The following is a 14,905-nucleotide window of genomic DNA, read 5'->3' on the forward strand; positions in this document are numbered from 1 at the left end:
TATCACCCTCACCTTAACCTCCTTCCACCTCTCACATTCCCAACGCCCCTCCCCCAAGTCCCTCTTCCCTACCTTTTATCTTAGCCTGCTTGGCACACCCTCCTCATTCCTGAAGAAGGGCTTATGCCCGAAATGTCGATTCTCCTGCTCCTCTAACACCATTGGCTCATATTTCAATACAGTCCTCACAGCTCTGCTACTTCAATTTGCCCCGATGTGCCAGTGCTGGACTGGGATGGACAAAGTCAGAGGTCAAAAGACACCAGGTTATAGTCCAACAGGTTTATTTGAAATCACAAGCTTTCGGAGTATAACCTGGTGCTGTGTGACTTCTGACTATGAATTTGCTCCCACCTTGTGCAAGTGTTGGTCTATGCTGTATGGGGCTGACAGGTTTCTGGTCAGATTCTGGTCTCTCACCAAGTGGCCAGTCCATTATCTACAAGTACAGACAGCTATTTTCTCTCTCAAGCACACACACACTTAGTTTCCAGCAGAACTCACAGGACAGTAATCACTTAAGAGTAATCATGAAGTGGGATTCCTGTCATTGCATTTCTTTTTATTTTTCTTCCTCATTGTGGCATCAAGGACATATTTCTCAAATGCAAGAAAACAAAATCTGGAATTCAGGTGAGGGGTTACTTGTGTGGTCAATTTCTAAATGGGATTTTGTAGCATTGCAAACACAGAGTGACAAGTTGCTGCTACTCCAAGTTTCAGACAATGATGTTGCCCATGGAAAGAAGGTATGGCATGAAGCCTGCTAGTGATTGGTCACATTTTATGCTCAACTTGCACGCACAATGATTCACCAATCAACAACAGTCTGCCAACAGGTCAGGCAAGCAACATGGAGTGAAATAATCAAATGGCATGTTTTGTTTTTGAACCCTTTGGAAACAATATATGTATTAATTATCCTTGAAATATTCCTCTTTGACGTAACTAATACTTGTTAGGCAATTTTCCACTGGCATTATTCTCCTCAATTTCAAATACCTGGTCATTTTTTCTTACTGGCAACACCTCAGAGTCAGAATTGCCACCATTTCTTTTCGCATCCTGGTTCCCCTTGAGGTTTGCAAGGGAAGGCGGCAGTGATTTCCTAGCTGCTGCTGTTCTCCAAGTCATTTTGGGAGGAGGCTCCTGGATGTTTGCTTGCCTTTCATGTGCCAGTTGACCAGCGTCATTGTCAGTAGAGAGCGCCGAAGAGGCCTGCTTGCCCACTGTCTGGTCGTGTGGAGGACTGGACAACGGTCCAAGGCGCCTGTTTCTCTTTACTTCATGATTTAATGATGTTGCAGTCATATCTGCTGATGCGTCAGGCTTTTCATCCACATAAATGAAAGTGTACTGTGCTATCCTTTCCTCCTGAGTCAACCTCAATGCATCTTCGACTTGAGTTATGCCAACATCCCACTGGGGTCGAATTCTTTGTGCTATAGGCTTCAAAATCTGCAAGGACAAATTTTAAAAAGCTGAATTAATTACAACACAGCAATTATCTTGCTCACAAAATAAAACAAATCACCCCTACTTGCATTTATGTAATATCGTTAACATGTACAGGATATGCCAAAATGATCCACAAGAACATTTTCAAGCATAGTTACTCCTACAACATAAGTAACAATCAATTATTGCAACCAGGCACAACATGAAAACATTCTTCCTGCCTTTAATATAAATTTGTCTGAATTGAGGGATAACATTTGAGCCATGACACCAGGACAATTCCCCACAAGTTCTGTAAAGCAATTTTCTGCATCAGACTGATGTTTTAACTCTGATCACACAGGATTCCCTCTGGACCAAGCACCCTGTTTCAAAGGGAGAGTTTGCTCCCTCTGAATCAAGGTGGCTCAGCGGTTAGCAGTGCTGCCTTACAGCACTGTGGATCCGGATTCAATCCCACCATTGGGTGACTGCCTGTGTGGAGTTTACACATTCTCCCAGTGCCTGGGTGGGTTTCCACCGGGTGCTCAGATTTCCTCCCACAGTGCAAAGGTGAGCAGATGAGGCAGATTAGCTATGCTAAACTTCCCTGTAGAGTCAAGGGATATGGAGGATGTGTGGGTTTGCCATGGAAAACGTGGGGTTTCAGGGACTGGGTTATTATCGAGGAGATGACAGAGGCCATCAGAAGGCAGCTGCACCATTTAATCTTCTAGGTCAGGAGTTCTCGTTGTCTCATACCACCTCTAGTTACATGATGGGCAGAAAAACAATACAATTCCACATCAAGGTTTCTCTCCCGGAGACTTTCAGCCCATAAGAAAAAGGAACAGGTAGAGGTCAGTCAGCCCTTTAATCCTGCCCTGCCATTCAAAAGGATCAGGGCTCATTTGACATTCCTTACGTGCACTCTCCTGCCCTTGTTCTGTATTCCTTGATTCCCCGACTGATCAAGAATCTATGTGTCTCAGCTTTAAATATACAGAAGGACCAGCAGAATGACAATAAGGCTGCAATAACTACTGCAATACAGAAGGACCAGCAGAACAAAGTTGTACTTCTTTTTGCTTAATGAGTGGAGCAGTCAGAAAATGGTATAACTACAGTATCCTCAGGAAAGGACTGAGGGAAGTAGTAGAAAAAAGGAGGAAACAGAGGCAGAGAGCCACAAAATTGCAATCTCAAAGTAGTTCCCACTCTCGCTCTCTCTCTCCACAACCAGAAATGAAAGCAGTCGCATATGCCAATGAATAGGTACAGCCCTAAGGGCACTGGCCACAGAAAGCGTGACAGGGTGCACACTTCATCTGTCGCGTGCAGAACCCTCAAAGCAACACCACGCACATTGATGCCCTGCATTTCATGACCAGACTTCAGGTGTTTTAACAAGGGATTTCCAATTCATCAGAACAATGTTCAGCATAGCTTGTGCCACACTCTTTAACACATGCAGCAAATCTCAATCATATTACTGAAAAATCTGAAACTTGTGTTGATTGCATCATTCAACGTTGTTCAACTAGGTTAACAAGATAGGACCGGACTTTCGACAGCAAATAGGTGATTTCAGACAGGAGTAGTAAGGCAGAATGGCTCTCATATGATTGGAAACTCCCTTCAAACAAATTTAGCAATTCATTATGGGTATCCACAAGGCATTGCGGGCCTTTGGCAGTGGAACTGTACACAAACACAACCAGTAACCTCATGTCTTCACAGATGCCCATCCTACAAATTCCATCAACATAGGAAACTCTGGGTCATGAAAGAGTGGAGGATGGTAGGGCAGAACATCCCTAAACATGACATGTCTGGTGAAGCTGCAACACAAGAATGACCTGCAAACCAAAACAGCAGAAGTAGCATGCAATTGACAATACCATGACTAATGGGCCCAATGTCTCGTCTGTCTTCCTATCACACCCATATAGCAACGGTGGTCAATCAAACAACTAAAATGTTGTGGAGGCTCCACAAATATCCGAACATTTAATCATGCGGAGGTCCAGCATGCAAGTGCAAAAGACAAGGCTGAAGCACTTGCATCCATGAAGTGAGGAGAGGATGATCTATCTCAACATCATCCAGAGGTCCCCAGCGTCACAGACTTCAACCAACTTGTTTTACTGCATACATCGTCAAGAAATGTCCAAAGGCATGAGAGCCTGTTCCAAGGTAATGAGTGCTGACAACGCTGCAGCAGTGGTAACTAAGACTCGTACTGATTCCAGGCCGAGCTGTTTTCATCGAGTGTCTGCCCAACAAGATGGAAAATTACCAAGCCTGGACACAAACATCAGAACAAATCAAGCCCAGCCAATTACTACCTGACCAATCTGCTCTCCATAATCAGCAAAGCAGTGAAAGGAGTTGACGACAGCACTATTAGGTTACACTCAGAAAATAATAACCTGTTCACAAATGCCCAGTTTGGATTGCCCCAGAGCCATTTCGCTCCTGACCTGCTCACAACTTTCATCCAAAACAGAAAATATCACTCAACTCTACAGCTGAGCAAAGACTGCCCTTGACAATATTGAGGCTTAGGCTAGATTGGTGACATTCATATCTTGCAAGTGCCCAAAAATAACCATCCTCAATGACCAAATCTAACCATTACCTCTTGACATGCAATGGCACTGTTGCTAAATCCCAAACAACAACTATGCAGGAGATTACCAACAACCACAATCTAAACTGGACTAGCCACATGAATACAGTGGTTACCACAGTAGTTTAGGGAATTCTGAACCAAATAACTCACCTCCTGTTTTCTTGGATCATCTGCTCTGCTGCTCTGAGAGGGATACACATCAGTCAGGACACAAGGGCAACTCTCCTGGTTTTCTTCCAAAAGGGCAATAGGATATTTTCAGACCAATCAAGGGAACAGACAATGACATAATTTTGTGTCTGAAAGATGGCAGGTTTCACACAAAGCGGAAGTAAAACCTAGGATTGCAGGACTTTGGTGAAATCTTGCAGTTTTACAAGGTGAAATGACACCCTATACTTGCTTAGGTAAGGAGCTTCTCTCTCCATCTGCTCTATCTGGACTAAGATTTGACTGCTCATTGGATACATATAGCAAGATGATGGCCAATGTGACCTTTTCCATGCAGAAAGAAATGAGGTGGTATCTATTGTGCCTTTGCAACAGATCAGGCTTTCTTCCCTGACTGCACAAATGATTGAAGTCCTCATGTTTTTACTGCCCATAGTGCACACGATCAAAACAGCTACTTTTTTCTTAATTCCAAAGACCAGTCTGGTGCAAACTGCCAAAACCTTCTGTAGAGAGTATTTCGGAGTATGATTGGTTTTAGCTCATCTTTGCCACCGTAATGTCCCCAAGGGCATGGATCAAATGCAAGTCCTCCTCAATGGAGGCACAAGCTTCCTGTAAATATGTCAAATATGAGCTTTTATTTGAAATCACTTGGTCATTTACATCAAAGGATATTGAGAGAAATCAGGAACAAGGACTGAGAAGGATGACCAACAGTAATCGTGTCAAATGGCAGGGCAAGTTTCAAAGACTGAATGGCCTATTCCTGCTTCTATTTTCTATGTTTCTAAAAGCTCGTCCATTGCCTGAAGCTTATTCACCTCAATTCCATAACAGAGTACAGGTGTGATATTTCTGAGAACCTTTTAAATTCCTTAAAAGACAAACTTGACAGCTGCTGCCATGCATGCCAGGTCAAGAGGTAAAAACAGGAGTGGGAGCATTCACATCTGGACGTTGCTCCCAAACAACACCCACCCCCATACATCTACCAGTCACAAGCTACGAATAGGAGAAAGTGAGGACTGCAGATGCTGGAGACCAGCGTCCAAAAGTATGGTGGTGGAAAAGCACAGCAGGTCAAGCAGCATCCAAGAAGCAGGAGAATCAACATTTCCAGCATAAGGCCTTCATCAAGCCCTTTTCCAGCACTACACTTGTTGACATACAGGGAGTACTCCATCGTTCACTTCTCCCAGTCTTTTTTTCCTGCAAGCAACCGATTCCTGTGCGACACAAGGAGACACACAGTCATTCCAACAGTGTGTTCACTCATTTCAGAAGGATTTACATATCTGACAGGAGATGACACAGAAGGAAGAAAAGAGGGAACCCAAAGCAGAAAACATTTTTGACAAACAAGGATCAGAAACTTTGCACTAAATGCTTTTTGTCAAAGCTTTTTGCACAGAAATTAGATTTTGTTTTTTCTTCCAATTTGTCACTAGACTTGGGAGCAGCACTTGTTGCCCATCCCTAGATCCCCTTGAACTAAGTGGCTTGCTTGGCTATCTCAGAGAGCAGTTAAGGTCCAACCACATGGGTGTGTGTCTGAAATCATCGAGGAGAAAGTGAGGTCTGCAGACGCTGGAGATCAAAGCTGAAACTTTATTGCTGGAACAGCACAGCAGGTCAGGCAGCATCTAGGGAACAGAAGATTCGGCATGTGCCCGAAACGTCGAATCTTCTGTTCCCTAGATGCTGCCTGACCTGCTGTGCTGTTCCAGCAATAAAGTTTCAGCTTGTGTCTGAAATCACACAATTTCCTTCCCAAGAGAATACTGAAGGTTGCATCATCACCATTATTTGGACTATTTCCCAGATTTATGAATCAAATGGAAATTCCACAGGCTGAGATTTTGAACCCATATCCCAAAAGCATTACTCTGGACCTCTGACAAACTCACCTAAAAAGTCACTGAAGGAAGAGACTGTTAAAATGCATAAGTTGAATCAGAAAACAGTCACAACAGCCTTTCTCCTGAACTGGCAAGATACACCTGGTCAGATCTCTTTGGAGAAAAGCCCTAAAGGGAAGATCTCAATGGAACAACTGTACAAATATGCAAATTTAAAAATGAAAACCCATGAAGAAACATCAGCACACTTTCTTCAAGGTAAATCTCTCAACATTAACCATCTGAAAGCATCAGTTGTGCACAGTCTCTGATAAAAGACATGAGATTATCATCCATACGTGTTTGCAAGTACTGCAACTCAAATTTACATTTTTCTGGACGGCAGTATTGGGTAATCTTTACGATAGCTTCACATCATCAATACCTTTTGCTTCTCTGCAGCATTGCTGGCCTGCTTGGCAGTCTCGGCAACAAGGGCACTGTACTGTGAACGTCCTTTGTAAGGCGCCACCCTCTTCTCATGGATCCAGGCTCGTTCTGGCACCGTCCCAAAGAACTGCACGTGGTACTCACGAGCACCTGCACAAACAGATAGAAGATTACAGATTCTAAATCAGACAGACCTAGGACATCACCCATCTGGAAGACAGGCATAAAACAAACAAAACTATATCCAGTGGGATCGTACATGTGGCCTCTTGCAGATTAATTGATTTGGCAATTCACTGCTGTGCTGATTTGCTGAAATGTAGTCAATTAACTTAAAGTGCACTGGTCACTGTCTGAATGAATTTCACTGCAACGGCGCAGTTATAAAAATTGAGGTAGATGCTTTCTTTAGTTGTGATTAGCTTTACTCTTTCCAAAACATTTGGTTTCCTCCAATAACTTAGTCTGCATGTGTTCTTCTCAAGCTAGGTAAGCTGCTCCCGTAACAAGGCATATATTACTGCACAAAGCAGACGAAGTCAAGGCACCAAAATGGCTCAGGTTGACTCAAGCCATTTTATCTCTGGAGAAATGGCCTTGACTTGCTGGGTGCAAGGCAAAATCAAGAAATCTGTAGGGGATGACTTGGACAGCCAGAACCATTCCTGGCAGTAAATACACTGCATTGCACACAGTACTTGCAAGCACCTGCACAAACAAGTGTACGTTACAGCTTCTAATATCAGGCAGACTGAGGACATGACTCATCTGGGTGATAGGCACAAAACAATCAAACCTATGATTCAGTCACTCCTGGCTGCACGAAAGAGCGGCTTTTCAACATGCTTAATAATTAATTTTTTCCTGTCCTCACCTTTAGCCGAATCAATATATTACAAAGTGGTAAAAATAGGTAATAATTTGAGATAATCACTTTTTAACATACCTTTATTTTGTAGTTAGCTCCTTCTTTGGATCCAGGCTAATTAAATCCAATACATATAAACAGAGATGGACTTCAAAGGCTTGCACTGAATATCTTAATTATCCTGCCACATGGTTAACGTCTATCATATAAAGGAGATCTCAACAAACATGTTTGCTGAAGGGAATGCAGTAATATTCTTGTGAACAATATTTACCCACAGCCACTTGCACTAATGTCTCACACGGTTTGATGGGATACAGTTCCACTTCTGAGCTTTCACATGCTTCATAACATGCAATACCAAACTCACCAAGTGCTTTGGCTTCAGGAAAATGAAGCTGACCAACTGAGGACCTGTCAATTCACATTCTGGGGACAACTGCACAAATCATAAACTGCTCATTTGTGTCTGGGGATCCTCATTTCCGAAAGTTGTGGTTACCTGGAGGAGACGGGATATCATCCTCAGGCATCTAACTCACGTTTCAGTGAATACTCAAAGTGACACTTACTGAAGGTTCACGTGTGTACTTTCAAGGAGAAACCCTGGCAAATTTCTTCACCTGACAATAAGGCTGCAATAACTACTGCAATACGGTAATCCAATGAGTACATCCATCAGGATTAGATTTTTTGCAACTATTTTTCAAAAGAATGTCAGAGGAGAGAAAACAGGTTTCATTCACAATGGATTATCTTTTCCTTCTGACCATTCAACCTCACCTTCCCAAAGTCTGTCCACGTATGTAGGTCAGGAGTGTGATGGAACACTCACCACTTGCATGGATCAATGCAGCTCCAACAGCAATAAAAAAGCTCAATATCATCTTGAACTAAGCAGCCCATTTGACTGGTAACCCATCCACCATTTTCAACATTCAATTCCTCCTATCACCAGTGGCATGGCAGTAACTCACAAAGCCTCCTTTGACAGCAGCTGCTGATGTCTCATATTCTCCTGCTTCAGTGAACTAGGCCAACAAACATAGGAGAACACCACGATCTCCAAGTCACGCACCATCTGGACCTACTTCAATGCTGCATCGAATGTGGCTGCACCTTCACTCTCGGGACTGTTCCTGAAGGTGACTCACTGCAAACAACTCGAGGACAATCAGGGCAGACAGCAAATGCCAGCTTCGCCAGTGATGCTCACATCCTCTGAATGAATACGTAGTTTGAAAAAAAAAAAACCCTTTTGTTGACATGCTATTTTTGGACGAGTGCCCAGCAAAAGAATAGTTTCATGTTAATAATTCAATTTAACTACTCAAGTGAAACGAAACTTGGCCAAATCTCATTTGATCAAGCATTCAGCATTATGCTGGAAGCCTCCATAAAGAAGCCACCTGCTTGGTTGTAAATCATCAAAGAGAACCATTCCATCTTTAGGAAAGGAGTATTTCAAGCAGAATTGCTTTGGCTGTAACAATAACAAAATCCATGGACAGCATCTGCACATGCTGCACAAAATGTGAAGCGAAGAACAAAAGAAACGTAAGCAAAATATTGAATGTGATATCGGGACACAGAATCTCCTACAATAGACAATAGGTGCAGGAGTAGGCCATTCAGCCCTTCGAGCCTGCACCGCCATTCAATACGATCATGGCTGATCATCCTCAATCAGTATCCTGTTCCTGCCTTATCTCCATAACCCTTGATCCCACTATCTTTGAGAGCTCTATCCAACTCTTTCTTAAATGAATCCAGAGGCTGGGCCTCCACTGCCCTCTGGGGCAGAGCATTCCACACACCCACCACTCTCTGGGTGAAGAAGTTTCTCCTCATCTCTGTCCTAAATGGTCTACCCCATATTTATAAGATTTGTCCTCTGGTTCGGGACTCACCCATCAGCGGAAACATGTTTCCTGCTGCCAGAGTGTCCAATATTTGGAGACCAGAACTGCACACAGTACTCCAGGTGTGGTCTCACCAGAGCCCTGTACAGCTGCAGAAGCACCTCTTTGCTTCTATACTCAATCCCTCTTGTTATGAAGGCCAGCATGCTATTAGCCTTCTTCACTACCTGCTGTACCTGCATGCTTACCTTCATTGACTGGTGTACAAGAACACCCAGATCTCTTTGTACTGCAACCAACCTCACGAACTGGTTGAACAACGCATTACCATCTACGCACATACATTGAGTTTTGCTCAATAGCTTTCTTTAAAAAGTGTAGCAAATCCCCTCACAATCGTCCTGTCTTTAAAGCATACCTTTACCCACTTCAGTCCACAATCAAAAAACAGGGGAAAAAAAACTTTGAAGTTATTACGAATCCAGAGCCTGACAGAATGCAACCCTAAAACGAGCTGGCAGACTCAAACAGATATCCTTTTCTATCATCTTTATGAGTTCACGTTCTGAGAGAAAAAAAATGATGAAAACTCAAATCAGGCGTTATAATTTTAAGACTTGGAAAGAGAATTAATTTTACCCAGCATTTGGCAATTTCTTATAGCCAAAGACAAATTAAACAGCCAAATCTGTGCCAAGCTTCCCACAATTGATGTGTGGTCGAGCATTACTGACAACACTGTCACAATCTTCCGGCATTGCATGAGTGAACGAATTACAGGGGTTAGTTTGAATACACTGTTGGGACCAGAGTTTTCCCAAGTTTATATCGGAAGGAGTTGAATCTTGAGCCAAGTGTCCAGCTTGCAATAAACAAGGTCAAGACAAATAAACCCAGTGAGGGGTATTAGCAATCTCACCACAAATCAGCACTTGAAATTCCAAGTAGTAGTTGTGAACGTAAATATGGTGCAATAATTTAAGAGTGAGTCGTCAGATGCTGTCAGGTGGGAGTAGAGGGAAACTTGGTTTGACAGCAATCCTACTCGATGTCCTTGTCCATATCTCTCCTGAGTATTTCAGTCTCATGTCTAAGTGACTGCCTTTGTTTTTGCCCTGCCATTCACTAAAATTGCTGAGATTTTGGTGCTGTTAATGCAAAACTGCATGCAAAGTTACATGGCAGCAATTTCCACATGACTCTAAACCAAAATGTGAAGTTTCCCAATAGCCCATTGAACAGAGTTAACAGTGCTTAAAAAACATTATGGACTGGACATGATGTCAACACAGGAAAACACTTCAACCCAGGAACACCACCAATTTTTAATTCTTAGTGTGACATTCCAGCAAGTGTATCGACCTGATTGAAAACACAGACCAGCCACTCTCACAAGCAGAAAGAGCAAGGTCATAGCAATAAATGAATTGTACTTCTCAAGGGAAATTACACAGTAACCATATATTGTCTCACAATCTTACCTCTTGTGTTGACCTTGGTGTGAACTTGCAGCAATGGATCACAGGACACCATGCAGGGCCACCAGGGATAGGTACCAACTTTCGCCCATACCAAGTCTCCAATCTGGAAACAACTCGACATGACAGTCTGATTTCCAGACACAGGTAAACGATGGACCTGGAAGACAGAGTGAACAATTTGTCTTCGTCATGTCCCATTGTATAAACATAGAATCCTAGAATCATACAGCGCGGAAACAACTCATGCACGCCAACCAGACATCCCAACGTGACCTCATCCCATTTCCCAGCATTTGGCCCATATCCCTTAAAACCCTTCTGACTGATATAGCCAACCAAGTGCCTTCTAAATATTGTAATTGTACCTGCCTCCACCACTTACCCTGGCAGCTCATTGCACACAGGCACCACCCTCTGCACGAAGATGTTGTTCTTCGTGTCCTCTTTTTATATCTTTCCCTTCTCACCTTGAACTTACGCCCTCAAGTTTTGGACTCCCCAATCCTGGGAAAGAGACCTTGCCTAATTACCATTTCCACATCCCTCACGATTTTATCAACCTCTCTAAAGGTCATCTCTCAGCCTCCGACCATCTAGGGAAAACAGCCGCAGCCTATTCAGCGTCTGCCTTTAGCTCAAACCCTCCGATCCTGGCAACATTCTTGTAAATCTTTTATGAACCCTTTCAAGTTTCACAACATCCTTTCTTCAAAACCAACGTAACCAATAGTTCAAGGATTTCATCAAAAATATCGTGTGAAACCTGGATTGAAAATTCCAACCCTTCAAATGATTAGGGTTTGGCCTTGCAGGGGATCATTCATGCATGGTTTGGAAACCGAACCCAGAAAATCTTCAGAAAACTATCATTCTACATGCACGATGAAAAACTGAAGTTCCAAGTCCACAAGTAATCTCAACCTGACTGAAACCTAACTGACTCCAACAGAATCACTTCAATAACTAAAGCAATCCAGCAGGAAAGGTAACACGACTAACTGAGTTCTTCCAAGAAAACTGTATTTTCTACTTGCCTTTTTAAACCCAAATGTACCTAATCACTGGAGAAAAGAGAAAGTAAAAGCACGAGAGGGAGCAGAAGGATAAACACATGCACTGGCAGAGTAAAGGCCATACAACAGAAGACAAAATACAAACTCTCACAGCAGAGGAAAAGAGACAAAATAAAAGCAGCAGGTAGTACAACAATAAAAAGAGAGAAATTTTCAAAATCACTATCTGACATCCCATGAGGGCACTAAAGGAGTGTTCCTGAAGCAGATGCACTCTCAAAGATTATTGAGGACTATTTTTGGAGTGAGAACAAGCTGCAGAATTTCAGGAAACTCTTCTGTTGCATTTACTTTAAAGGTTAAACCATTTATTTTCAGGGGAGGCAGTGAAGTCATGGTATTGACATTCAATTAGTAATCCAAAGACCTAAGATAATGTTCTGGGAACAATAGACAATAGGTGCAGGAGTAGGCCATTCTGCCCTTCGAGCCTGCACTGCCATTCAATATGATCATGGCTGATCATCCTTAATCAGTATCCTGTTCCTGCCTTATCTCTATAACCATTGATTCCACAATCCTTGAGAGCTCTATTCAACTCTTTCTTAAATGAATCCAGAGGATGGGCCTCCACTGCCCTCTGGGGCAGAGCATTCCACACACCCACCACTTCAGTGGGGAGACACTGAATGAATACTTTTCGTCAGTATTCAATCAGGAACAGGACATTGTTGCCGATGTGAATACTGAGTCACAATTAATTACAATGGATGGCTTGGAGGTATGTAGAGAAGAGGTGTTGGAAATTCTGGAAAGGGTGAAAATAGATAAGTCCCCCCCTGAATGAGCTGCAGACAATCCCATTGGTGATCAAAGAGAGTTCAGGGTTGGAACATACAACACAGAACTGTGGAGCACAGAAAAGGTCCTTGATGTTGTGCTGACATTTTATCCTACTCTCAGGTCAAACTAACCTCCATCCCCTTCATTCACAATCATCTATGTGGGTATCTAAGATTCCCTTAAATATCCCACTGGCTGGCTGTGCATTCCAACCACTGGCTGGCTGTGCATTCCAACCACTCTGTGTAAAGAACCGACCTCTGAAATCTCCCTGAAACTCAATCCCTCTGCTAATGAAAGGCACACACCATGTGCCTTCATAACAAACCTGTCAACTTGGGTGGATTTAGACCCCATGATCCCTCTGTTCCTCCATCCTGCCAAGAATCCTGCCTTTAACCTGATAATCTACATTCAAATTTGAGGGTATGGCACTTTACAAATGAGATCCGTCAACCAGATTTCAGAAACCTCTCTGCATTTCCTCAAGTGAGCTTTGTTTAAATCCTTTATCCAGTAATTAACCACTGCCTGCTGTCCAAACATGTTCAGGGTGTGGGGTATGTATGATTTAGACAGTGGATCCACGATCTATTAACATTATCTATTATTCTCATCCACCCTCCCCGACCCTAGTAATAAAACTACAGGAACCAATTGCCTAACCCCACAGAGAGCATAATCACAGCAACACTCACTTATGGCCAGCCTGCTGGGGTGAAATCCTCTGGTAGGGTGTTGGGTGTCCTTCTTGCAGTGGGGAATTGATTCCTGGTATCCCGGCTCTAACCCACTGCTGGTGAGCTTTTCTGGGAGTTGGTTTAACTAACAGAGGGGTTCACCTCCATGTCGTAACAGGTTAGGGGATCGTCGTCTCAGATTTGGAGAGTTTTAAAGAGACCCAGTCTGAGATTGGGACAGATATGGAAAAGTTTAGACAGTTGAAACTTTATTGCTGGAACAGCACAGCAGGTCAGGCAGCATCCAGGGAACAGGAGATTCGACGTTTCGGGCACAGGCCCTTCTTCAGGAAAGTCCCTCTCTTCCTAAAAGTTTAGACAGATCCACTTTGAGATTTGGACAGGTTTGGGTAGGTTTAAAGAGATCCTGTCTGAGAGTTCGACAGATTTGCAGAGGTTTAAAGAGATCAAGTCTGAGATTTGGACAGGTGTGAGTAAGCTTAGACAGATCCAGGCTGAGATTTGAAAAGATTTGAACAGACTCGGGGTGTGAAATGTCCCAGCCGATTTAAACATTTACCGAATACTGTCCTAGAATATTAAATATAACTTAGGTGAGGAAAATTGTTTAATTTCGGTTACCTATGTTTGGGTAAAGTAAAATTAAATTCAGTAAATCCCTCTTTAGATTGTTAAAGAGGTTCTGGTCCCTGCCGCTTCTGGTTGTCAGTTTCAGCTGTCCACTGTAGTGGCCGGTATATTGGGTCCAGGTCGATGTGTTTGTTGATGGAGTTTCTGGATGAGTGCCATGCTTCTAGGAATTCTCTGGCTGTTCTTTGTTTCGCTTGCCCTATAATGGTAGTGAAGAAGTTTCTCCTCATCTCTGTCCTAAATTGTCTACCCCGAATTTTTAAGCTGTGTCCTCTGGTTCGGCACTCGCCCATCAGCGGAAACATGTTTCCTGCCTCCAGAGTGTCCAATCCTTTAATAATCTTATACGTCTCAATCAGATCCCTCTCAGTCTTCTAAACTCAAGGGTATACAAGTCCAGTCGCTCCAGTCTTTCAGCACAAGGTAGTCCCGCCATTCCAGGAATTTACCTCGTGAACCTGTGCTGCACTCCCTCAAAAGTCAGAATGTCTTTCCTCAAATTTGGAGACCAGAACTGCACACAGTACTCCAGGTGTAGTCTCAGCAGGGCCTGTACAGCTGCAGAAGAACCCCTTTGCTTCTATACTCAATCCCTCTTGTTATGAAGGCCAACATGCTATTAGAACATGGGGTCAAATCCCATTATGGCAAATAGTCAAATTCCAATTCAATAAAAATTTGGCATTAAAAGCTTATTGACAAGTGGCAAATGTATAGTCATTGCTGTTGGTATTAAAAACCCATCTGATCTTTTGGGAAGAAAATTTGCTGTCTTTACTTGGTCTAGTCAACATGAGACTCCAGAACCAGAACACTGTTGTTGATTTATGACTGTGCCGTGGGCAATTAGGGATGGGTAAAAATCCCAGAGACCAACAGAAAAGACTATTATCAAGTGCTCTGCTGCTTCTTGTTCACTTCATAGCTCTCATCCCAATCACTGCCATTAAGACACTCCTGCTCAGATTCCAAG

At 43.1% G+C, this 14,905-nt stretch overlaps 1 protein-coding gene across 4 annotated transcripts in view; it reads right to left on the bottom strand.

Annotated features, from left to right (window-relative positions):
- The window catches only part of nsd3 (nuclear receptor binding SET domain protein 3), a 101,743-nt gene that overhangs the window by 60,903 nt on the left and 25,935 nt on the right, over positions 1-14,905 (bottom strand). For all 4 annotated transcript variants that reach the window (XM_043681452.1, XM_043681453.1, XM_043681450.1 and 1 more), the window contains exons 3-5: positions 10,746-10,902; positions 6,530-6,684; positions 1,003-1,458 (exon numbers count right to left, since the gene is read on the bottom strand). In XM_043681452.1, coding sequence (XP_043537387.1) covers positions 1,003-1,458; positions 6,530-6,684; positions 10,746-10,902 — 768 coding nt within the window. The remainder of the gene's footprint in view (positions 1-1,002; positions 1,459-6,529; positions 6,685-10,745; positions 10,903-14,905) is intronic.

The sequence above is a fragment of the Chiloscyllium plagiosum genome, chromosome 42 (assembly GCF_004010195.1).
Source record: "Chiloscyllium plagiosum isolate BGI_BamShark_2017 chromosome 42, ASM401019v2, whole genome shotgun sequence".
Classification (NCBI taxonomy): Eukaryota; Metazoa; Chordata; class Chondrichthyes; order Orectolobiformes; family Hemiscylliidae; genus Chiloscyllium; species Chiloscyllium plagiosum.